This window comes from Kryptolebias marmoratus, linkage group LG7, assembly GCF_001649575.2.
Source record: "Kryptolebias marmoratus isolate JLee-2015 linkage group LG7, ASM164957v2, whole genome shotgun sequence".
Taxonomy (NCBI): Eukaryota; Metazoa; Chordata; class Actinopteri; order Cyprinodontiformes; family Rivulidae; genus Kryptolebias; species Kryptolebias marmoratus.
The window spans coordinates 12,871,613-12,895,474 of record NC_051436.1 but is presented as its reverse complement, the minus strand read 5'-3'; the positions used below and the strand labels follow the sequence as shown (position 1 = coordinate 12,895,474).

Here is a 23,862-nt window from a genome sequence, read left to right as displayed (position 1 = left end):
GGGGGGGCGGGGGAGAATAAATCTGTTTCACTGCCCGAGAGCGTGCGGCGGGACCTGTGTCCCGCGCCAGCTGGGCTCTCGGGGCTTCCAGGCCGCCCCGGTCAGACCTGTAATTTCTGCGCGGGTTTGATCCAGCTGCCTACTTCTTCCTGTGTCAACTTTTAGCAGCGGGCAGTCCAGAGCTGACCAAAGTGGCATGTGGGTCGAGGCGGGCCAGCGAGCTCGTGTTAAATGTTTTTTTTTTTTTTTATTCCTCCCTCGGAGGAAAAACAAAAAGAGCAAAACAGCCCGATTCGGCCGGTGTTGTGTCTGCGGCGGCGTGAGCAGTTCAGATACCGTCTCTCTTCACTCGCTCCAGCAGCAGCTCCCGCTTCTCCAGGATCAGCTGGACGATGGCCTTCCTCTGCGTGTTGACCTGTCGGAGAAGGGAGAGCAAAACAAGAAGCGAAAGGCAAAGAAAACACATTAAATCACGAGGGAGCACGGGACAAGAGGGACAGAGCTGCAGCCGCCTCGGTTGACCTTTTAAATGACGTCATGTTCGAGGTCCCCTTGGCTGACTCTCAGCTACTCCCACACCAAAATTTAGCTCTATATCTGTGAAACTGACTGAGTTAGAGACATGTTTGTGCTGTGGGGGCCATCTTGAATTGGGGCTGACTGCATTTTTGTGACCTGTGCTGTTTAAAGGAGTCAGAATGAGCTCAGGCTGCAGCGTAAAATAAGTGACACTTAATGATTTTTGGCGCAAAAATGAGTCCAGAAAGTCGCCATCTTGTGATCCCGGTGACTAAAACAGGAAACAATCTTCCTGATCTGCCTTTAAACCGAAGTTTTCTTACAGGTGTGTCTTTAGTAATAATCCTTTTAATTTTAACTCTACTAATTTCATTTGAAATTGAGCGTTTCTCTCCACTGGCTGTCGAAGCACTGGGAAATCCCTTCGTATAAAGACAGGTGTCATTGTGAAGCTTGGTGATTCATCTTTTTTAAACATAGATGACATTAATCGAGACCAAAACCAGCTTGCTGCCAGCTGATAGATCCCCAAATTTTAACAACCACCGTCTCAGCTTGAAGCTTCTGAGACGGAAGATTTAAAAACTTTGTTTGCTTCAAAGTTGGAAAAACTCCTCAGAGCGACTTGTTTCACACCATCGACTTGTAGACGTACACCCAGTGATCGCATTCTGAGAGTTTCACTAAAATCGGACCAGTGGTTTGTGAGATATTTTGCTAAGAGTGCAGAGAAACAAGCACACACGCAGGTGCAGGCAGATGGCTTCGACCTTGGCCCTCGGGTCGATGACACCTGGAGTCAGGTTAGCCATGGGCGCCCTCTTCCAGTCCCCTGACCCGGCCGCCACGCTCGCCTCGCAGCGACCACTTCCTCTGAGCGGTTGCGACACCTAATGCGTGTTTTCAACCCTTCGCATTCCTCACACGTCTGGAAGAAGGGATTTTTTTTGTCGAGCCAGCAAAGTTTGAAGTCCTTGGCTTACGGGGGGTGGGGGTAGGAGGAGGAGGAGAAGGAGGGGGAGGCCCCGCCGACGGACCGACGGTGAAGGCCTCCTTCGCCGAGCGCGAGGACAAGCCGCTCAGCGTGTTTAGATTTACAGCTACTGTGGAAATGGAGGCCGAGCGCCGCGCTGAGCGCCGCTCTGGCAGACGCGCCGCTCGCTGGAGCTCATCAGGAGCTGGCAAACACTCAAATGGCCAGAGAGGGGCCCCGTGGGATCGGCTCCAGCATCAACACTCCACGTGTCCAATTTGTGAGAGTGTGAGAGTGTGTGTGTGTGTGTGTGTTCAGGTTTGTCAACACAACACACACATAGAGGCAGCCTGATCTGAAAGCCAGAGCAACCTGGTTCTGTAAAGAACCCAGAAAAACCAGAAAGAATTTCCATCAGTTCCTTTTTTTGGCTCCTGTTTCCAAAATAATTTCAGTTTTTGATGCAACCAAGCACGGATCTAACGTCTGGCTGGAGAGCAACAAGTATTTTTTTTTTTGTTGTTTCTGCAGATCTGGGATCGTTTTCTGCAGGTTGAGCTCAGTCTGAGGCTGCAGCTGAATCTTTCTGAGGTGGGGGCTCTCTGGAAAGGCTATGAATGTTTAATATCCTACCTGTTGTAGATGAGTCTTTGATCTGTCTCCGCTTTGAGAAATAAAAGGTAAATTCTTTCCAGCTTGATGAGGTAATGGCTAGTCTGAGCGGGTCAAAAACCAAAGTGGACAGCTGCCGTCATGACTACAATCTCAACACATTTCATTTAATTTTTTAAACCTCTACACTGCTGTCAGTTTCTAATGATGAAGCTGTTTACATGGAATTTTAGGGTTATTTGTGTGTGTAAATACCATCAGCAGCTATCTGTAGCACTTCCCTGTGCTCCCTGGGGGACTTCCAGCAGGAAAATCATATTTTTTTTTGCTGGAATAACGATGTAACGCAAACTGTTAAACAGCAAAGGCAGAGAAACAATCAGGCTAACTAACATTAGGTTAGAATATAAGAGGTGAGATAGCCTTTAAGCTAAGCTAACTAAGCTAGCCTTTAAGCTAGGCTAACTAAGCTAGCCTTTAAGCTAGGCTAACTAAGCTAGGTTAACTAAACTAGCCTTTAAGATGGGCTAACTAAGCTAGCCTTTAAGCTAGGCTAACTAAGCTAGGTTAACTAAACTAGCCTTTAAGATGGGCTAACTAAGCTAGGCTAACTAAGTTAGGTTAACTAAGTTAGGTTAACTAAGTTAGGTTAACTAAGCTATGTTAACTAAGCTAGGCTAACTAAGCTAGGTTAACTAAACTAGCCTTTAAGCTGGACTAACTAAGCTAGGTTAACTAATTTAGGTTAACTAAGCTAGGTTAACTAAACTAGGCTAACTAAGCTAGCCTTTAGGCTGGGCTAACTAAGATAGGCTAACTAAGTTAGGTTAACTAAGCTAGGTTAACTAAGCTACTCTAACTAAGCTAGCCTTTAAGCTAGGCTAACTAAGTTAGGTTAACTAAGCTAGGGTTTAAGCTGGGCTAACTAAGCTAGGCTAACTAAGCTAGGCTAACCTTTATAGAAAAAAATGTGGAGTTCTTCACGTGTGATCTCAAGCGTGAAAACGTGGCCACGAGAACATGGTGCAAATGTTCAAAAATAACACAGAACACGTGCAGAACACGTTTCACATTTTAGTTTAGTTTGTGTGAAAACTTATTTTCCACACAGAATGTTCATGTGTTTTGTTCCAAATTCACATGGAAAACGTGCAAAGCATTGTTTCACATACGTCACATGCTAATTTAACACATTTCCACGTGTGGCAAAGGCTAGCGGAAACCTAAAAGTAACAAAAGGTTTGCTAAAAGGAGCAAAGAACTAGCTTAAAACAAAAAAGAAGCCCAACACAAGCTAAAGGCTAAACAAAGCTGTGCACTAGGTAGCTAAAAGTAGCAAAAAAGCTGATCAAAAGGAGTAAAACACTAGCTTAAAGTTGCAAAAAAAACTACTTTAAAGCGATACTAAAGGCTAACTAAAAGCTAAAAGTAATAAAAGTTTGGCTAAAGGAACAAAATACTAGTTAAAAGCTAAAGGAGCAAAACAGTAGCTAGAAGCTAAAAGTGGCAAAAGGCTGGTTTAAAGCTAAGAGAAGCAAACCACTAGCTAAAAGTTGCAAAACCTAAAAGCTGTGTGTAGCAAACGCTAACTAATAGCTAAACATCATAAAATGCTGGCTAAAAGCTAAAAAAAGCAAAACACAAGCTAAAGGTTAAACGAAGCAGTATACTAGAAAGCTACACGAAGCAAAACATTAGCTTAAAGCTAAAAATAGCAAACGTGTCTTGTTGTTTTTAACTCTTCTAACGTTAGCCCGTCTCTGTTTCTCTGCTAAATGTTCAGCTGTTGTATTTTCCTTGTTGACATTAGCTGCCCTCTCAGAAACATCGTCCTCCTGTGTGGACACAGTGTCCTCCTCTGTCCTCCTGACCAGTCGGAGCTCAAAGTGAAGCTCCTCCTCCAACATCAGGAGCTGTCTACAGCAGGTGAGATGTTGACTGGTCTCAACATTTCCACATAACCTCCCGTCCTGGACGGGTCTGAGCTGGCCCTTCCTGTTGACTCTGAGCAGGGATGAAGATGGTCTACACTTGCTGCTCTTCATCAGGACCCAAGTTTAAAACAGAGACAAGCAACAAAAAGAAATACAGAAAAAAACACAGAGGACGCTCACACACGCGCGCGCGCGCTGAGAGGGGAAAAAAGAGAAAAAAGTGGTTACATAACGCTTTGAATCTCCGTCAAAGTTGCAGACGAACACCAACCTGCTCGAGTCTGTCCTGCAGCACCTGGAAGGACTGGGACAGGTCCCGCGTCTGTCTCCAGGTCCACGCCGTGAAGAGCGCGCTGCACGCGGCCAGGGACAGCGCGGCCAGCGCGAGGGCGGCCCAGACGCCCCGCAGCTGGCGCACTCTCCTCCTCTGCAGAACCCGCAGCATGTTAGCAGCCCCGCACAGCACGCATTAACTCCATTCCCGCAGAGCGTCCAGTCCCCGCGCGCGCGCTTCCGTCCGAATGTCCATGTTTTTGTTTGTTTGTTTTGTTTTGATTTGATTTGGAGGCGGGTGGAAGAGTTGCGCTGAGCCTCGCGGTCGGTCGCTGCTTTATTCTGAGATTTAAAGCTCCCGGATGAGTCAAAGCAGCAGCGTGAAGTCGGGCTGGGTCCGAACCACCATCCTCCCCGCGCGCACACGGTCTCCGAAGACGAGGAAAAGTGCGCAGCTCGCGCACATCAACTGTTGCATCCTGCTCCCCGCGACTTGTTGACTCAGCGCTCCGGTCTTCCCTTTAAAGCGGCGAGCTGGGGGGTCAGTCTATTAGGCAAACGGGCTGAGAGGGAGCGCGCGCGCACGCGCGCACACGCACTGCTGTCTGGGGGACACCAGCTGATGTGTCCGACGGAGACGGAAGGCAGACGCGCACGAGCTTTCCGCCGCCTGTCAAAGCTCCCTCTTCTCCTGCTCTGACATGTCCCCCCGCGGCAGTACCGCGCGCGGCCGCGCGGGGGCGCCGGAAGCTCCGCGAGACGAGAGGCGAGGGTCAGCAGGTGAGGAGGAGGATGAAGGCTGACGAACCAGAGCCCTGAGAACTGAACGCGCTCGAACCTCCAGCCTGGACTGAAACTAGAGGAGGACAATGATGTTCTGACTCACCTGGTGCTGATTGTTTTAGGATCGCTGGTCAAAGTTCGTGTGTTGAGGGCGACTCTCAGCTACTACCACCGAACCTCCGCTCGATACACGACCGTAGCCAGGATCTTGAGTGTGGGGCTCATTTTTTTAGGGAAAGTGGACCTTTTTAGTCGGGGTTCTAGGGTCCAGGGGCAAAGCTGCAGCATTTTAAGGGTTTTTGAAGCTTAGAAAGTGTAATTCTGATGTAAATGCTCTGCTGAAAAGTTACCAATGGACTCTTTTAAGTTGTGTATAGTTTAATATTAAAATGTTAATATATCAAACACAACACAGAAATTAATCTAACTGCCTACAGCTGCACAGTTTTTGACACAGCATTCTCATATTTTCTGTCCATTTACAGTTTTGAGCACTTTAAACTTTAGAAACTTGATACTGCACACCTCTAAAACTAACCATATATTAAGTTCTAGCACTAAACTAATCAGAAATATATTCTAACACTAGTTTAAAGATCTATTAACACAGGTTTTTCCAAACAGATTTAGTTGCTGTAGTTCCCATGCCAGGCCACTAGTTGGCGCTCACACCAGTGACTCCAGCATGTAAAGTTACATCTAAAATAGTGAAACACAGACGTTTGTTTGGACCTACAGTGAGGTTGGGTTGCTGCTACGTGTTGAAAAAGGCTGAGCAGCACAAACAGCTCTCTGCTGTCTGCTGTTATTACTGTTGTTGATCTGCTCGTGCAGAACAGCTACTGACTGCAGCCGTCGGAGGAGCTCACGTGCAACTTCACACGTTGTGGCTTCCTTCGAAATGCAAATGAAAGGGTCCGAGAATCTCCACTCTCTTAGGGGTCCATTTTCTGGTCCTCAGACTGCATCCAGCCCATCTGTGTTCGACACACAGTTAGGCCTTCTCACGACACGAGCGCCAAATGAGAAAAGCCTGAGCATTCCGTCCGCCGTCTCTTTCCAAGAATTCGGACAATTCCTTTGTTGTTTGGCCTGCTGCCGTTTGTTGGCTCTGAGCCACATTTCCGTCAGAAGATCGGCGCGAGACTGTCGGTGCGAATCTGTGCGTCTGTCAGCCCGAACGTCCCTGATTACGGTTGTTTGGAAGCCGTTGGCTTTCTGGACTTATTCAGACACGAGAATCTCTGAGCCGCCATCCATAAGGAGGCTGAACTAACTCAGGCGTACTGTTTGATGGACGTCTGCCGTGATCCTTTCTGAAAACCAATCAGGTCAAATGGAAAAAAGAAGAACTCTGAACATAATGTCTGCAGCTGTTAGTGTCCAACTTGATGAATCTGCAATCCCAAAGGAAATCGAAAAAGTGGACGTTGGAGCGCGATGGAAATGTCTGTCGTGTTCCAAACAAACATCAGAGTGGAGCCAGAGTTTCACCTGAAGACATGCGTGAAAAACACTCCAAGAGACGCCTGATGTGCTTGGGACAAAAAGGTCAAAAATCGGCAGCTTTGCAGGTGACAAACGTCACGTTAATTATGAAGCACGGTGGTGGTGATGTTATGGTTTGGGGGTTGATTTAAAAAATAAATTTTTTCTACTTTTAATTTATTATCTAAAACTGTCTTATACAAACATGTACAGTAGTCCATCCCTGTCCCAGTTTACCACTTATCTGTACAATCTTCCATTTTAATTGTTGAACAGTCGTACCCTTTAATTCCAAGTCTGGCGCAAGTTTTCTGGAAAACTACCACTGGGGGTCGTTCTGATTCCTCGGTGGCTGAGCAGATTCCTGCCGCTGACTTAACTGGGAGCTCTGCTTCGTAAGTCGGGGTTGCTGTAGGTGATACTAATTAAAAGCTGAGGATGAAAGTTGACTTTTTTAAGACGGCGACGGTCCTCAAACACACAAAAACACAAACAACGGAGAGGCTCAGAGAGAAACAGTGACAATCATTGACTCGTGGATCAAATATGAGTCAAATTAAGTCGTAATTAGAGGTTTAAAAGGTTTAGTGCAGGAAAATAACAGGAGTACCGCCAAAGGTACATAATGCGCCCATCTGTAGGCATAATATAGGGAAAAAAAGGGTTTAACATAGACATGGTTTCAACACCTGTGACCCTGTGACCTTGAAATCATCAGGGATCATCCTCAACCCGTGATGTGTTCAGCTGTGCAGTTTGACATTCCTACTTTACACGGTTGCAGAGTTGGAGCACGGATAAGGTTTCCACCTGTGAGTTTGACCTTTGACCACGTGACCTTGAAATCAGTTGGGATCAGCTTCTACCCATGAGGTGTCCGGCTGTGCAAACGAACATTTCTGCATCAAAGGGTTTCCAACTTAGAGCTCAGACAAGAAATTGTCCACAGACGGACAGACAGCTCCATACCAGAAATATGTCCCGTCTTAGGGACAAGGTGAATAAAAATAGAGACATTGGAGGAAAATTTCATGAAAAATGTACAAATTTCAGCCAGTTGTTATAGCAAAATGAGACAGTTACACCAAACACATCCCAAAAACGTTACAAGTCTTAGATGTAACGTCAGGAACGTCGAGTTTCTGTTGTCTTTAGCTTTTATTTGTGAGGGTTTGACTCTTTTATACAAGCCGCAGTGTGTTGTTTGTAAGTCGTTCTTATGGTGAAGATACCTGCTGTCGGCTGATTTGCTGCCTGTCCGTGCTACCATATTGTTGCATGAAAGATTTAAAACCTCAAGCCTGTCTGGTTTCAGTTCCACCTGAGGCTAACATGAACGGATTTCTTTCCACATAAACGGCCCTTTTAGTTCTATTTGAATCAATAAATCAAAATATAAACTTTTATATCATGTTTGTTCCATTGGGGTGTTACTAGTCTGACAAAAAACAAGTCCCGACTTGATGTTTTAAATCTTTTGTTTCTACACTCAACACTTATGTTTATAATGTGATTCACAACTTAATACAGTATTTAAGATGTAGAGTGAACTCTAGCCCAAAGTCTCTATATTTACTGAGCATTGTGGCAATAAAAAACCTTTACAACACGAGATTGGGATTAAAGGAACAAGTGGTGTTAGTCTGCCCTCTACAGGTGATATGTATAACTGCCTGTAGTTGGAATAAGTAGTATATCTGGATCCATTCATTCATTTTCTTTATCCGCTTCTCCTTTCCGAGGCTCGGGGAGCTGGTGTCTGTCTCCAGCAGTCACTGGGCGAGAGGCAGGGGACACCCTGGACAGGTCTCCAGTCCATCACAGGGACACATAGAGACAAACAACCAGTCACCCTCTCACTCACACCTAGGGGACAGTTTTAGAGTTACCAATGAAGCTAACATGGATGTTTCTGGTCTGTGGGAGGAAACCGGAGAAGCCAGAGTAAACCCACGTGAGCGCAGGGAGAACATGCAAATGTATATCTAGATTTAAGTCCATGAATGGAGAAACTTACACAATGAAGACACTATCCCGGAGCATTACAGATTTTATTACTTTAATCACTGAGAAGTCAGACAGACAGTTAACCACAGGTACTGATTACAGGAAGGGGGGGTGACCAGAAGGAGCCCATTAATTTGGGAAACCAACATTTGACCCTCAGGCTCCAGATTTAAAGGTACTCATTGCGACGCCATGAGAACCGGTCCGCAAAAAGAAAACAAAAATCATCAAGTAGGAAATTGATGGTTAATTTGTCTTTCAGTTAAAAACTTGTGAACAGATGCCAACTACTGCTACGGAAACAGGCGAAGAGACTGAAAACAGGTAAACTATGGAGCCGTTCAGGATCGATTCGTTTTGTTGTACTGGAACATATCTATGCTCAGATTTGTTGAGTAAAGCAAGCAGATGTAAGTGCTTTGTTTACATTGAGCGCGTACCTGCATTCCAGAATTCCATATCTGATAAAACTGCTGCGGTGAACCTTTTCAAACTGCATCATCTGATGTCGTTCGGGAGAATCTTTTAGAGGTTTGATTTCATAGTTTGCAATGAGTACCTTTAAGGGGAAATGCTTTTTTTTTCCACACAGCAGATGACAAAGTCCCCTAAAGCTATGTTCCTGCATCTCACGTTAACACATATTTAACATGTTTTTTATGCTCTTTTTAGAACTGAGGGAATTTATCTGACCTTACAAACGCAGCAGATTAGGTGTAAAATGACACAGTGTTACAGATCTGTGAATTTTAGACACAGGGTTTTCATTTGTCTACATTTTGAAACATTTCAGAGGGAGGAAAAATAAATAAATCATACAAACCCTTAAAATGCTGACCCTCTTGGCTGAACGGAACAGTTCGAGAACACGTGAACACCTAAGCCAGCGTCTGAACGTGGATTCGTCTGGCACTGCGGGACACATGCACCCACTTCCTGTTCAAAGACGTGGAGCGCCCTGCCAACACTTCCTGACACTCAGGCTGCGGGGATCGCACACCGAGTGCGCTCAAACGTGCCCAAAAAGAAGAAAAAAACGCTGTCTGTTAACAGACAGGGTTTCACCTCTGGGGTTTTCTTGCAGTCAGATTTAGCAGGAACCAGATGAGACCTTGGATTTTGGAATAGTTTGACGCGGCCAGGTTACAATTCGATTTGTACAATTTACAGTTCACGGCCTCACAGTTGTGGCTTGAAGAGAGCAAACAAAAAGATCTGATGTTCCCTCAGACCTCTGTTCACCCCTGGGATTTGTATTTGGTCACAATGTAAGGATGATGGCACGTGAAGTTCTGGATAAAAATCCACCGCGTGAGCATAAACACCAACTGCAACAGTTAGGAATGGTCGGCTATTTTTTGCTTGTTTAGAGAGAAGTAAAACAAACTGAAGCCGCAACTCACCCTGTTTTCATTAAACCACAGAAAACTATATTCTGAGGAAAAAGAGAGAGAGAGAAAACTGACCACGGAGCAGAAATACAGACCAGAATTATGCCACTTTCGTTTTAGCATGACAGGTTTACAGGTTGTGCAATAAACTTTGTTTTTTTTTTGTTTTTTTTTATATATTCTGCTGGACGGATTGTTTTTGTTTGAGTCTGGGATCCGTCCATTTCTCTGAGACCTGGCCCACACGTTTGGCTGTGTGGAAAGAGTTTTTTTTTTTCTTTTTCTTAAGTCAATCAGATTTATTTAGTGCACAGATTCATCACAAAAAACACCACAGAGTACAACGTGAACAGAGCCAACACCAACATTGTGCTCGAAAGCAGAATGCCAGAACCCATCTGGGGAACCGGGGAACCAAACCAGTTTAGCTGCTGTTGTCAAATTTGACTTTTGTAAAGTCAAACGTACACACATATTGGTTTACAGTGAAGGGATAAGTTGGATTCGTGAGAAATACTTCCAAACATCTAAAGTACGTGTAAGGATCTTTTTTACACCTAACATCAAATGCTTCTCTAAATATCCTGCTATAAACTCATGTTCACCTTGGACAAGTTGTTGTCTGAACTACAGAAATCAAAGCACATCACAAAACGCAGAAAACACTACGGATTTGTGTCTCCATTACTTTTTTTTTACAAAGGTATTGCGTATCGTTTATTTCATGTCAACGTTCAGATTTGGTTCCCTGTTGTTCTTCAATGAAATTCTTTTTTTTTTTAAAGCTTTTTTTTTGGTTGCTTTTTAAAGTGGAAGCAGGGTTATTTAAAGTACTTTCACTCCCTGATAAGACTCAGTCAGATCTGAATCAAAGTTTCCAAAAGTCTCCCTTTCCGTAATTACATACAACCTTTGGACAAAGCGTAAATACTCAAATTGTGCAAGTCTGCGTGTTTCATTTTGGGGATCTTAATGGTCAAAAACCCAAGAGGAAAAAGATAAAACTTTATTATCTGTCAATTGAAAATGTTAGCATGCTTGGCTAACAAGCTGATGTTAAGTTTGGTGATTTGCAATTTTCAAATCCGAGAGAAAATGTGTAAAGGAAAGATGAAACTGCTCAACTTCTGTAAGTTGGGGACGTTAGCATGTAGCTAAAACTAAATCTGGATAATTCTTGGTTTTTTAATGCTAACAAAAAAGTAGATGAAACCGCTTTACTTTTGTCAGTTGGGATGTTAGCTAACTTGGCTAGCAAACAATAAATCTGGTCCCTTTTGGATTACTGATAAAAAACAAGAAAAAACTGGAGGGAATAAATTAAACTACTAAACCTTTGTCAGTTGGAAATGTTAGCATGCTGGCTAGCTAGCTAACAATAAATCCGGTTATTTTTAAATTACTAATAAAATAAAAAGAAAAGAAGTGTAAGGAATAAGTGAAACTACATAGCTTCTGTCAGCGGGGGGAATGTTAGTGTCCATGGCTAACTAGCTAACGGTAAATTTGGTGTGGGACTTTAAGACATGACCTCCGAAACATTAAACTCTTCCAAAAGTGTACTTCAGTTCATTTGGTCAATAAGTTCAATTACTGCCAATTAATGTAAGGTTAAAAAGTGTAATTCTGAGGTAAATGCTCTGCTGAAGTGGATGAATACCGGTTTAACATTATTCAGTGCGTTGGAATTAATTGTTTGAACCGGACAGAAAATACAACTGAAGTTTCATTTTTTTGGCTTCCTGAAAGATCACAAAATTGTCAGATTTGGACCCATAAGCTCCTAAGTGGGAATTACTATCAGAACTCAGGTTCGGACCACTTCAAAGAGAGGCACCGCTCCGACCCTAGTTACTGTGGCTTTACGCGAAACTACAGGGCCTTTTAACAACTATTTTTTATTTTAAAAGGAAGGCAAATGGAGAGGAGGACATCGCCACAGACAAATTTAAAAAAATTAGCTTTTACTTTGAACGTGAACGCGTGCTGTCAGAGGTATGAACTGCTTTACACCAGTTTACTCTGGTGTGAGAGTGCATGAATGCTCCTTTGTTACTCTCAAGCTCACTGTTTTAACAAGTTAGCATTGGGTTAGCTTCGAGTTAGCAACGTTAGCTCCCTCCTGCCGCCTTTATGTTGATTTGCAGTGTCATGTGCTGATGTCATGACAACGATCTGGGGGTAATTGGCTTGTTAAGCACGTCGTTTTGTCACTAATCACCCCACTTGGGCATTTATTGTTAAAAACGCTAATAACAAGTAATCTAAGTTTTAGGTCAGAAAAATGGGTTCCTGGAATGTTTTATGGACTAAATGACATTCAGGCAATGTCTATATTTAGGGATCTGATTTCAGTTCTCCTTTAAACAGATACTTGTGGAATCAAAACGACAGGACAGATTTTTTTTTCTTTTCTAACTGAAAATAAAAATGTTGGAAACGGTTTGTAATAATCATGAGTGATAAATCTGATACACATTTTAGGATGGCTTTAGCAGCTTTAACAGTTTTTAACTAAGTGTGCAAAAAGTTTAGTTAACAGTCGTTCGTTTTAAAACTGACTCAGTATTGATGTTTTGGAAATGGGCCCTCAAAGAGATGTTTGTAACCCTGCGTTGTTTGGGTTGACCTCATGGTTGCTAAAGGCATAAGGTCACGAGCCCAGCGTTGGATTAAGGTTGTGCCAGGTTCTCCAGTGCCTCTCCCTCACAGCGCATACAGTGATAACCCAGTTTAGTTGTGATATTGAAGCAGCCATGGCTGAAGTAAAAGTCCATCGACGATTTGTTCCAGTCCAGAACCGTAAAGTTGAGCTGGTTGCAGCCGGCGGCTAAGCCCAGCTGCAGGACACCAAAAAAGGGGAAACAAATATGAGAAGTATGCTGACATAACGGATTGAAATTTCCACTCGAGCATGCAACATCTGAGACATGTGTACATTACATTTTGAATTTTCCACACTGGAATAAAGGAGGTTCCAGACGTACTTCTCCCCTGTAACTAGTTTAACGATACTTTATGTTACTTACTTGTGCTACTTTGCTCATAAGTGCTTTCCCAATGCCGTTTCCTGAGAGACAGATATTGTACATAAGTTGAGATTTTTTGCACAGAAAGTGACATAACAACTGCGTTTTGCTTTTAAGGCAATTTACTATACCTCTGAACTCTTGCATTACGTACAGGTCCTCCATATAAATGGCTCTTCCTATCCATGAGCTGTAGGAGTAGAAATAAAGGGCGTAGCCGATCTTCGTGTGGCCTGAAAGTAAAACAGACAAGAGTACATAATACATCCGTCAGAATCCAAAAATCCAAAACATGAACTCCCTCACTCAAAAACTCTAAATATATGTCTCTATGTGGTGGGGGTGAAAGGTCAGTTTCACTGATAATGACATTGTCCATGGTGTAAATTGATAAAAGCTTCAGTTAAAGAACATGTACAAAGACAAAACTACAGATATCAGTTGCAATGTGAAGAACTGACCTGTTGATGACTACAAGCCTGTCTAAACCATTTTACGGTCAGAGTTGACACGAGTATCACTTAAGGTTGCTTTGATGGAAGTGGTCTTAGTAAAAATAAGATCCAATGTGGAGCCACAGTCTGATGACATTTTCTATCCGAAACATTTGTGGAGTTTCACCACGGACAATGGCCAGATAGGGACAGTCTAGGGAAGAAGGGGTTTGACATTTCTGTCTTACTTGGATGTCAAGCTGGAGAAAAGACAAAGTTTAAACAAATAAGTCACCCGTGACCTTGACCTTTGACCCCGTGACCCTGAACTCAATATTTGATTAAAAAATGCTTTTGATAAACGAGACACTCAGAACTCTGTGTCAATTACAAGGAAATTAGTTCTGTTTGAGTCGTTTCTGAGCATTTCAAAGGTTTTGCTCTAAAAAAAATCCTATTTCTTTCTTTGGATAAAAAAAATTAGGAGTTATTGTTAGCATGACTTATCCATTTATGAATCATTGGGGGGGACTGAGGATAATAATCAAATTTTGAGTGCCATTCACTGTACAAGCTGAAAATTATTTGAATTGTGGCTTTTTGCAAGACTAAAAACACAAAAACATAGGTAACTTCACTGATAATCCTCCTGGTTTGCTGCTGCTAAAAGCAAGCTTTTGGGACAAAGATCGTTCCTGCGTTTTGTAATCCTAATTTAGGGAGCTTCAATAATTTTGTGTCCTGTCTCCTCGACTGTGCGTGTGGAGCCACTGGAGAACATGGAGTCAGATATCTGAGTCCAGCTGTCGGAGGTCAGTGATGACTGTACGGCAGAAGGAGAAGAAGCCAGTTAATCAGCGGAGCGTGGATTATTGACCTGATTACAGCCGAGCGAGGAGAAGCGGCGCATTAACCGTGTTCTGTAAGACGTGAGTAAAGAGAGAGGACACATCAGGACGCTGCTACATGAGATGACAGGAGAAGACATATTGGGCTGCATTTAGCAGATATTTAAAGCTATAGTTTAGATTGTTTTAGGTGGGGTTCTGTGGAACGGTTATAAACAGTTAATATCTTACCTGTAGATAGCTGTTTGAACGTAACGAGCTTATTTCTGCCTGGACTGATGTCCATATTGTAAATCTACAAATTCAGTCTCAGAAATCTTTTTTCTCACAAACTTCTAGCAGAACAATCTCTGTAAACATTTGAGAGTTTTTCTTCTCGTGGTTTTAAGACTTTAATTCTGGAAGTTTTGACTTTCTTTTTTGCAAGTTTATAACTTTATAATATCGTAGAATATCCTAGTTTTATGTTCGTAAATCTTTGTATTTCATCGTAGAAAACTTTGACTTGCTTCTTGCACATTGAAGACTTTCCAACATGAGAGGATATCAGAGTTTTCACATAATTATATGACATTAAAAATGGATTTTCTGAGACTTTTTTCCAAATGTTGCCCCGCCCACCAGCTCCTTTAGTTTAGTTTTTATTTAAATGTTCCTAATATGTCGCCATAACACTCTATACCAGTCCTGGAATGATGGTAACTCTTAAATCTCCAACAAACTCTGCCCCCTAGTGGAGAAGCTGCTGCCGCTGCAGCTCACACTGCGACCGCGGATGTAAACGTCTACACGCCTTCAAAATAAAAGCACTGCAAAAGCTGGTCTCCAAATAAAGGCAGACTTTTGGGATTTACAGAGATGGCTAATGAAGCCGGGCGTGGTCAGCGCACCTTAAGAAGCCCACGTGTGGACTAGCTCATTAGTTTTGGTAAACATGAAGGATGATGAGAAAACGTTAGCCGGTCAGAACCTGGCTGCTGACGGCAGGTCAGCGGGGATTTACAGAGCGGAGTTAGCGACCAGTCTCACTTACCGTCCTGGCTCCTGTGCTGGTCTGACACCTCAGCAATGATCCCGTGATAGAACGGGTTCTTGGAGAAGCCGTCCTGCTCCAGGTCTGAAAACGAATGACAGGAAAGCCTAAATGTGGGAGAGGCCGGGGGTGAATGTGTCTCCTGAAATCCAAACAAGTGGGACTTAAAACACCTTTTTTTTAATTTAATATTTATTTACTCAATGCCTAATTTTATAGATCCATAAAGTACTAATTTCTAACTGGCTTTTAAGCCAAGTGCAACACTTTTCTTATAGTATTTGTTGTAGTGATTACATCATATAACAAACACAATAAAGCATCTAATTCATGGATGATTCATTCAAATGTTATTTTTCTTTTTGTCCGGAAGACATATTTATCTGTCTTTCCTTTTGAAAAGAATTACAAATATTAAACACTCAACAAATGTACCAAATAAAACACTTTTTTTTTTGCTTCTTGCTAACATTTCCATAGCCTTAGAAGCCCCTGAATCTGTGATGAAGTCCAGCTGATCTGGGATTTTCAGAGCTGAGGTGAAATGTTTGAGTCAGTTCATCCATTTAAGTAGTTTATTTCGACAAAGTCTTGACAAGCAGAGCATAAAGTTTTAATAAATGGTCCAAATAACCAACATTTCAGAGCCACATGACCGTTTTAATAGGCAGGACTGAAAGGGCCAATGAAATAAGTACCAAATGGTCCTTTTTTATCACCTGTTTGTGTCTGTTAGCAAAACATCTCAGCTTTCAGGTAACAGTCCAGACCAGTTTTCTGAGTCGACCTACGGCTGGATTAGCCATAATTTATCTTGAGAATAAAGCTGTGTATACATAATACTGAATACATATATTTTCTAAATGTCTAAAGACTAAAGGTTGGAAGTCCGGTTGCTTTCGGGGTTTTGTTTCTTTACTTTTTTGGGACACCATGTCCTGGATGACTGAGCATCTACATCCATGTATTTACCCAACGGTGGCGGATCGTACCGATACCTGGAATTTGCTTCTGTGTTCAGCCCGTTGGTCCCGTTGCAGAAACGAACAAGGCCAGACCAAAGGTAAACGGTGGACGAAACAAGTGTCAATAGTAATCTGTGCTAACATTTTATTCTATCTTATTTTGATCACGCTCTTTTAGGCCCTGTTTACACGAGAACAGTGTCTGCAAATGTTAGCGGTTTGATTTTTGTTGTTTTTTTCATGCTTATTCAGGCGAATCAACAAGATAAAAACGTCTTTCCACGGATGCGGCTGCGCTCGTCGAATCTGTGCCAGGCTTTCAACGAGGCGCTCAGGCAGTCTGGAGCACGGAAACAGTTCCAAAAAAGAAAAAAATGGTGACGACAAGGTTTGTTTGGACCGACAGAGAGGTTGGGTTGCTGCTACATGTTGAAAAAGTGTGTCTGCTGTTATTACTGCTGTTGATCTGCTCGTGCAGAACAGCTACTGACTGCAGCCATCTGTGGTGATGTAATCGTGGAGTTTATTATAAAGTAACACCTGTTGTTGAAAGGTCCTGACTATGTTATGTCTTTTTTTCCAAGTCCCATGAGTTCTCACAGAGTTTACAGGAGTGATGTTCCTTCTTGCTTCCAATGTTCCAGTATCTTTAATATAAGCTCTTGTGTTGACTTTGGGGGGGGGGGAGCTTTGATTCGGAGCTGGGACTCTGACGTTAATTGTTATTTGTCTTTAAGGCTCTCTGTATGTCATGCACCGTACAGAAATAAACCTGTTTGAGTGATTTCATCTAACAGTGCCTGTGGAAATTGATTTTACTTCACGACAGCGCGCATGTGCCATTTCACACTTTGCAACCAACGGGAGGGTCCAAAAACCTCCCCTCTATGAACCGGGGTTCAGAAAGCTTCAGGTTTCAGAGGAAACGAGCGCCGCTGTCGTGTGAACGAGCGGCCGAACGGCAGCAGAAAAATCTGCTACTTCGCTCAAAAACAGAGTTGCGTAAACGGCACATTAATCCCCGGAGAGGGAAATTCATTCTCTGCTTTTTTTTCCTCCCCATCGCACATGTGAGCATCTAAGGCACAGCTGGCCTTGCTCAAGGGCACACAGCAGGGCTAACGAGGACAGAGGCGCCTCGTCGTCCATGCCCAAATTACGTGTCAGACTGGGGATTCGAACCTGCCACCTCCCAACCACTCCATCCTCTATATCAAAGGTGTCAAACCCAGTGACGTAAGGGGGCCAAAATTTAAAATTTGGTCCTAGCCAAGGGCCAATCACGATAAATATTTATTAAAAATTACATAAATTAACCTTGGTTTTAGATGTATTATGTCAAATCATTCATATAGAAATATCAATTACCTTTTCCCAGTTACAGATTCTACAGAATTTAGAGCAAACATACTTTAATGAACATAGACAAACAGATCAAACTTAAAAAAGCACGTCATTAGCAGTCATTTCTTACGCCTCACTCAGCTTTTAAATGAATTTTTTAACATTAAAACAGATTTTTTTAAAAAGCCATCAACAAAAACCTGATCATACAGAAATTAAAACTATATATTGTTGGCTTCTAAGACACTGTCAAGAGAAAACTTCACTAATTAGGCTCCGTTTTTTTAAGCAAAGTAAGACCCAGAGACTCGATCTGAACCAGACTAGAGGGCCGGATGAAATGTTACAGAGGGCCGGATCTGGCCCGCGGGCCTTGAATTTGACACGTGTGCTCTATATGTTCTTATTCCGTTAGATAAACGACGCACCGTAGCGCTGTAGCTAACTGGGTCAGGCAGTGATGGAGCTAATTCATTCATTCATTCATTTCTCAACTCAGATGATGTAAAACTTTTTGTGACAGACGTCGGCAAAGAGCCGAGCGGGAGCTGGCACCTTCCTCTGCTCTGCTCAGGTGTTATCTGCGAAAGAACGATCTGAAAATTTACAGCCAATCAGAGCGATTCCTCAGCTTCAGTTCCAGGAAGTTAAACTCGGGACTTTCTACTGCTGCCTGGTTAAGAACTGGATTCATTCAGACCCATTCTGATCATTTTTGGACAATAAATTGGTAACCAGCAGACCAATTTGAAAAATTCAAACTGTGTTGGATTTTGTCTTTAAAAAATCCATCTTATGGTATCAACATATGTTGTGTTTGATGAGGTTATATAAATCAGGAGGTCTTCCCTATTAAATCAAATCAATAAATAAAGAGCTCATACTCTACCTCTCTGGGTGATTTTCACCAGGTCAGACATTTCCTCGTATTCTGCCAGGTCCTGGAGGAAAGAAAACATTAAAGTTACGACTGTAAAGATTTCTGAACTGCTTTTCTCCTGGTTTAATTAAATTTAATACAAGTCTGAGCCTCTCTCCCTCTCTCTCCCAGCCTCCATGAGACAGTTTGTGGTTTACCCGAGCGTCCCTGAACGCCTCACTCTGCGCACCTGGTTTCTGATGAAATCCGCTCCATACCTGCTTCATGTAATTCATATAATAACACTGTGACGTCAGCCCGGGTTTCGAGGCACGCGTGCAGGGCTGGTGCCGCGCGTGCCGCTGGCAGCTCTCACCCTGATCATCCTCGCGATGTCCTTGCAGTCCTCCACGTTCGCGGGCCGGATGGAGAAGTCCATCATGTCTGCAGAGGCGCGTGGATGAGAGTGGTTCTGACTCGGACGGGGTCGTGCAGGTGGCTCCGAGCCGATCGATCCGACCTCCCCGAGCAGGACACGAGACGGAGTGTTTTTAGTTTAACCCTACGGCAGGCCGGTGTGACATATAATCAAACACATCAGCGGCGAGCGTTTCCCGCCTCTTAGAACAAAATGGCCGCCCTCCCAGTCCGAAATTCAAACGAAACATTCATGGAGTTCATTTCCCGCCAAAATGCTGCAAACAAACAAAGCATAACATAAGAGAGAGAAAACGTTAATCGTAGAAATTAAAATTAACAAAAAAAAAACAAAAAAAGAAAGAAATTTACACCATTACAGCATTTTTTTTCCTGTTTTACAAGAGCTCATTCTTCCTGTGGTTCATACATTTAAAGAAACACCATTTGTTTAGCTAATATAATCAAATTATCGGTATATTCACTACTCCTAATCTTTATTAAATACCCCAAATTCGATTTCTTTTCACGTGAGAGCAGGAAGTTGAATTGGATTGGATCCACATCTGAAAGTCCAGCCAAGACCTCTGAACTGTCATGCAATCAAAAGAATAAAAAATAATAACAATGATGTTCCAGCTTTTTACGTTTTTTTTTTTTCTTTTTTAGTTCATTTTAATGTCTCGGATTAATGCCCTTTTTTTGTTTTTGTTTTTTTCTCTCTGTTATGTTATGAATCGCCATTTGTAATTTTCTGTTGTAAAGAATTGGTACTCTTTTTGTTTTGTTTTGTAAAGTGGTAAAAATTTAAAAATAAATCTATATTTGTTCTCCTGGCGCATTTCAGTTGTCTCAATGGTGCCCCCTGCTGTTGAGGAGGGGAGAATGCCTAATTCCATCTAAGGTATCGTATGATTTTCGGCACAGATTCAAAACATACGTGTCAGGTTAACTCCAAACTGTTTGTCTCTATGTGTCCCTGCGATGGACAGGGTGTCCCCCGCTTCTCGCCTGATGTCTGCTGGAGACAGGCGCCGCGCACAGAAAAGCTGGTTAAGAAAAAAAAGAGATGGACGCCAGCAAAGACTATGCTTAACTATTATATGACGAATTGGCCTGCCATACTCGTAGCGGCTCTCTTTGGAGGCTGGAAGATGAACGTCCTCTTCACCTGCTGCGGAAATCTTTCCTTCCTCCTGCAGAGCTCAGATTCACCCTCTAAGGCAGTGGTTCTCAATTGTTCACCCCCAGGGAACCTAAATTTTTTAGCCCCCCAACTGAAATACTACCGAGAACCTGATATTTAATTATGTTTCTGTACAAAGCATTGAATTTTGTGTATAATCACCTGATAATCAACAGATTAAAAACAAGGCGTGAAGCTACTTTGAACAATTTCCAAGTTCAGTTTATTAATTTTATTTGTAGCATTTAATTTAGTTTTAGTTCATTTAACTTTTTAAATACATCACTGAGGTAGGCCAGTTTCAGCAGAAATTGTTTATTATTTGCTCTCTCATTCATGCGCTCCTGCTCCGAAAACATCCTCAAAAACTGACCGGCCAGTTGGCGATACTCATCGACTTTTCGTTGAAAGAAGTCCCGGGACTTATTGACATAACTGGGGTGTAAGGTCTCCAGGTGATGCCTTAACTCATTTGGTTTCATGCTGTCTGCTGCCAAAGTCTTTCCTCATTTCCAAACGTATTCACAGTAAACCCAAGGGCTTATATAGGCTTTGTTGTGTTTTCTGTTCTTTTTCTGCTGCCTGCAGTCATTAAATATAGATGTTTTACACATGGACCTACTTTCAAGGATTTTAGGTTTTGCTAAAAACTGCAGAAATACTTCATAAACATTACATCCAAGGCTTTTGTCCAATGGAAAATAACTTTATTGTTCATTGAGGGTGTAATAACCCTTATAGCCTCTAGAGGGTGTAGTTAACAAGTATAAATTTTCTGCCCTTTTTGTTTTCTGAGTCGACCTACGGCTGGATTAGCCATAATTTATCTTGAGAATAAAGCTGTGTATACATAATACTGAATACATATATTTTCTAAATGTCTAAAGACTAAAGGTTGGAAGTCCGGTTGCTTTCGGGGTTTTGTTTCTTTACTTTTTTGGGACACCATGTCCTGGATGACTGAGCATCTACATCCATGTATTTACCCAACGGTGGCGGATCGTACCGATACCTGGAATTTGCTTCTGTGTTCAGCCCGTTGGTCCCGTTGCAGAAACGAACAAGGCCAGACCAAAGGTAAACGGTGGACGAAACAAGTGTCAATAGTAATCTGTGCTAACATTTTATTCTATCTTATTTTGATCACGCTCTTTTAGGCCCTGTTTACACGAGAACAGTGTCTGCAAATGTTAGCGGTTTGATTTTTGTTGTTTTTTTCATGCTTATTCAGGCGAATCAACAAGATAAAAACGTCTTTCCACGGATGCGGCTGCGCTCGTCGAATCTGTGCCAGGCTTTCAACGAGGCGCTCAGGCAGTCTGGAGCACGGAAACAGTTCCAAAAAAGAAAAAAATGGTGACGACAAGGTTTGTTTGGACCGACAGAGAGGTTGGGTTGCTGCTACATGTTGAAAAAGTGTGTCTGCTGTTATTACTGCTGTTGATCTGCTCGTGCAGAACAGCTACTGACTGCAGCCATCTGTGGTGATGTAATCGTGGAGTTTATTATAAAGTAACACCTGTTGTTGAAAAGTCATGACTATGTTATGTCTTCTATTCCAAGTCCCATGAGTTCTCACAGAGTTTACAGGAGTGATGTTCCTTCTTGCTTCTAATGTTCCAGTATCTTTAATATAAGCTCTTGTGTTGACTTTGGGGGGGGCAGAGCTTTGATTCGGAGCTGGGACTCAGTTGTTAATTGTTATTTGTCTTTAAGGCTCTCTGTATGTCGTGCACCATACAGAAATAAACCTGTTTCAGTGATTTCATCTAACAGTGCCTTTGGAAACTGATTTTATTCCACGACAGCGCGCATGTGTACACATGGACCTACTTTCAAGGATTTTAGGTTTTGCTAAAAACTGCAGAAATACTTCATAAACATTACATCCAAGGCTTTTGTCCAATGGAAAATAACTTTACTGTTCATTGAGGGTGTAATAACCCTTACAGCCTCTAGAGGGTGTAGTTGACAAGTATAAATTTTTCTGCCCTTTTTGTTTTCTGAGTAGATCTAAGGCTGGATTAGCCATAATTTATCTTGAGAATAAAGCTGGGTATACATAATACTGAATACATATATTTTCTGAATGTCTAAAGACTTGGTAAAGTGAAGTTTAGCTGCACGGTTGCCGTTTAGTAATGTCTACGGTTTTGTACAGCCCCGAACTGATGAAGAGGAAGACTTCTTATACGAGCTGCTGCAGACTGTAAAGTGTCGTTGGCTTTTTCTGTGAACCACTGTGAACACAGAAGCTTTATTCAGAAGTTGCTAAACCTAGAAAAATCCAGAGGAGGTGTAATCTCCGGTGGGGGTTATATTTAGACGAAACAAGCAGCGATGACGCACGCCGCCGACATGTCATCAAACTGTGAGATCCAGCACAAAAATAAGGTCGAGCTCATGGGTTTTACACAAACTCAGCAGAGAGGTCGTCGAAAGGGCCAAAGGAACTGAGAGTGAGCTGCAGAAGCTCAAGCTGATCTGATTGTAACAAGTATGTTTGTGGTGTGATTAGGACATTTATGGATGTGGCGAATACCAAGCACTGGACTTGGCTAAATACAAGAAAATCGTGCAAAAATAAAAGCCTCCCATGCCAGAACTTACAACAGAAATCTCACATAATCTGGTTGTGCTTGAAGTATGTGTTGGGAGGTGTTGCTCAGCTACTACCACACCAGATTTTAGCTCATTATCTGCAAAACTGACCGAGTTGTAGCCACTTCTGTGTTTCCTAAGGACGATTAGCTGTTGCAGCAATCTTGAATCGGGTATAATCCAAAATTCAGTCAGCTGTAGACAAACATCCAGTAATTCATTAGATATTTTGCTGACACTCAGATGCACAGGCCTGTTTTTTTATATTTCGTCAACGGTTGTGTTTTTCTTTCTATTTTCCCTTGACTGTTGTTTGTCACTTCACAGGAACGGTTCACGGGTGTCTGTGAGTTACCGTACGTGTCTTCCTGTTCGTGGAAATCTGCCAAATTAAATTACCCAAGCTTCCTGTTCATAATGGTAACTTATTGAAGAGCTTCTATGAAAACAACTCATCATTTATCAGTTCCTTCCGTAAAACTCACAATCAAAGACACAAAGACACCTAAAATTGATTTATAATTTCCAACCAGAAGCACTATGAGAGCCCAACCCTCCGCCATGGCCACGGGTCGTAGGATCCAGATTGTGATCCGGATCACCACCAGAATTTAATCCCTTGGTTTTTTGGTTGTTTTTTTTTTTTTTTGTGACATCCCCAACATTTCCTGAAAATTTGAATCAAAATCTGTTCATCATTATTTAACAGACAGACAAACCAACAAACACTAACAAAAACTTAACCTCCTTGGCAGAGGCAGTCAATGCAACGCGCAAATTATTGAACGGTGGAAGGAAAACCGGAGTATCCGGTGAAAACAGGCCGCACGAGCAAGCTCCGCACGAAAAGATACGGACAAACGGGACTTTGAGCCAGAGGCATTCTTGCTGTCAGGGTGTAAAATTGTCAAAAGTTTATATTTTTGAGCTTTGACAAATATTATTCAAATTTCAGATTTTAGTTTGTTCATCATCATTAAATTCTCCAACTTAGGTAGCAGCTGCTGTCCTACAAAGATAAGGTCATATCTATCCAGATATCTTGATTAAGTTAACTTGTCCTGAGTTATTTGCTCTTTTTTAAAAGTATCTGAGGACTTGCTTTTTAAATCTAAGATAATAGTAAGCGTATTCTCCAATAAACAAAGCGCACATGTTTTTGAACT

At 42.4% G+C, this 23,862-nt stretch overlaps 2 protein-coding genes across 2 annotated transcripts in view; both read right to left on the bottom strand.

The window, feature by feature from the left end:
- The window catches only part of tnfsf12 (TNF superfamily member 12), a 12,110-nt gene extending 7,090 nt beyond the window's left edge, over nucleotides 1-5,020 (bottom strand). Inside the window, exons 1-2 of the mRNA XM_017436157.3 lie at nucleotides 4,310-5,020; nucleotides 337-415 (exon numbers count right to left, since the gene is read on the bottom strand). Of these exons, the coding sequence (XP_017291646.1) occupies nucleotides 337-415; nucleotides 4,310-4,483 (253 nt within the window). The 5' untranslated portion in view covers nucleotides 4,484-5,020. The remainder of the gene's footprint in view (nucleotides 1-336; nucleotides 416-4,309) is intronic.
- A 5,717-nt stretch (nucleotides 5,021-10,737) lies between these two features.
- On the bottom strand, nucleotides 10,738-19,209 carry LOC108247767 (thialysine N-epsilon-acetyltransferase). Its single transcript, XM_017436129.3, has 6 exons — nucleotides 18,869-19,209; nucleotides 18,523-18,574; nucleotides 15,325-15,408; nucleotides 13,141-13,242; nucleotides 13,010-13,050; nucleotides 10,738-12,820 (listed from the first exon to the last, which is right to left on the bottom strand). The coding sequence occupies exons 1-6, from the start codon at nucleotides 18,932-18,934 to the stop codon at nucleotides 12,653-12,655; spliced, it is 513 nt and encodes a 170-aa protein (XP_017291618.1). The 5' UTR covers nucleotides 18,935-19,209; the 3' UTR covers nucleotides 10,738-12,652.
- Between the last annotated feature and the right edge of the window lie 4,653 nt (nucleotides 19,210-23,862).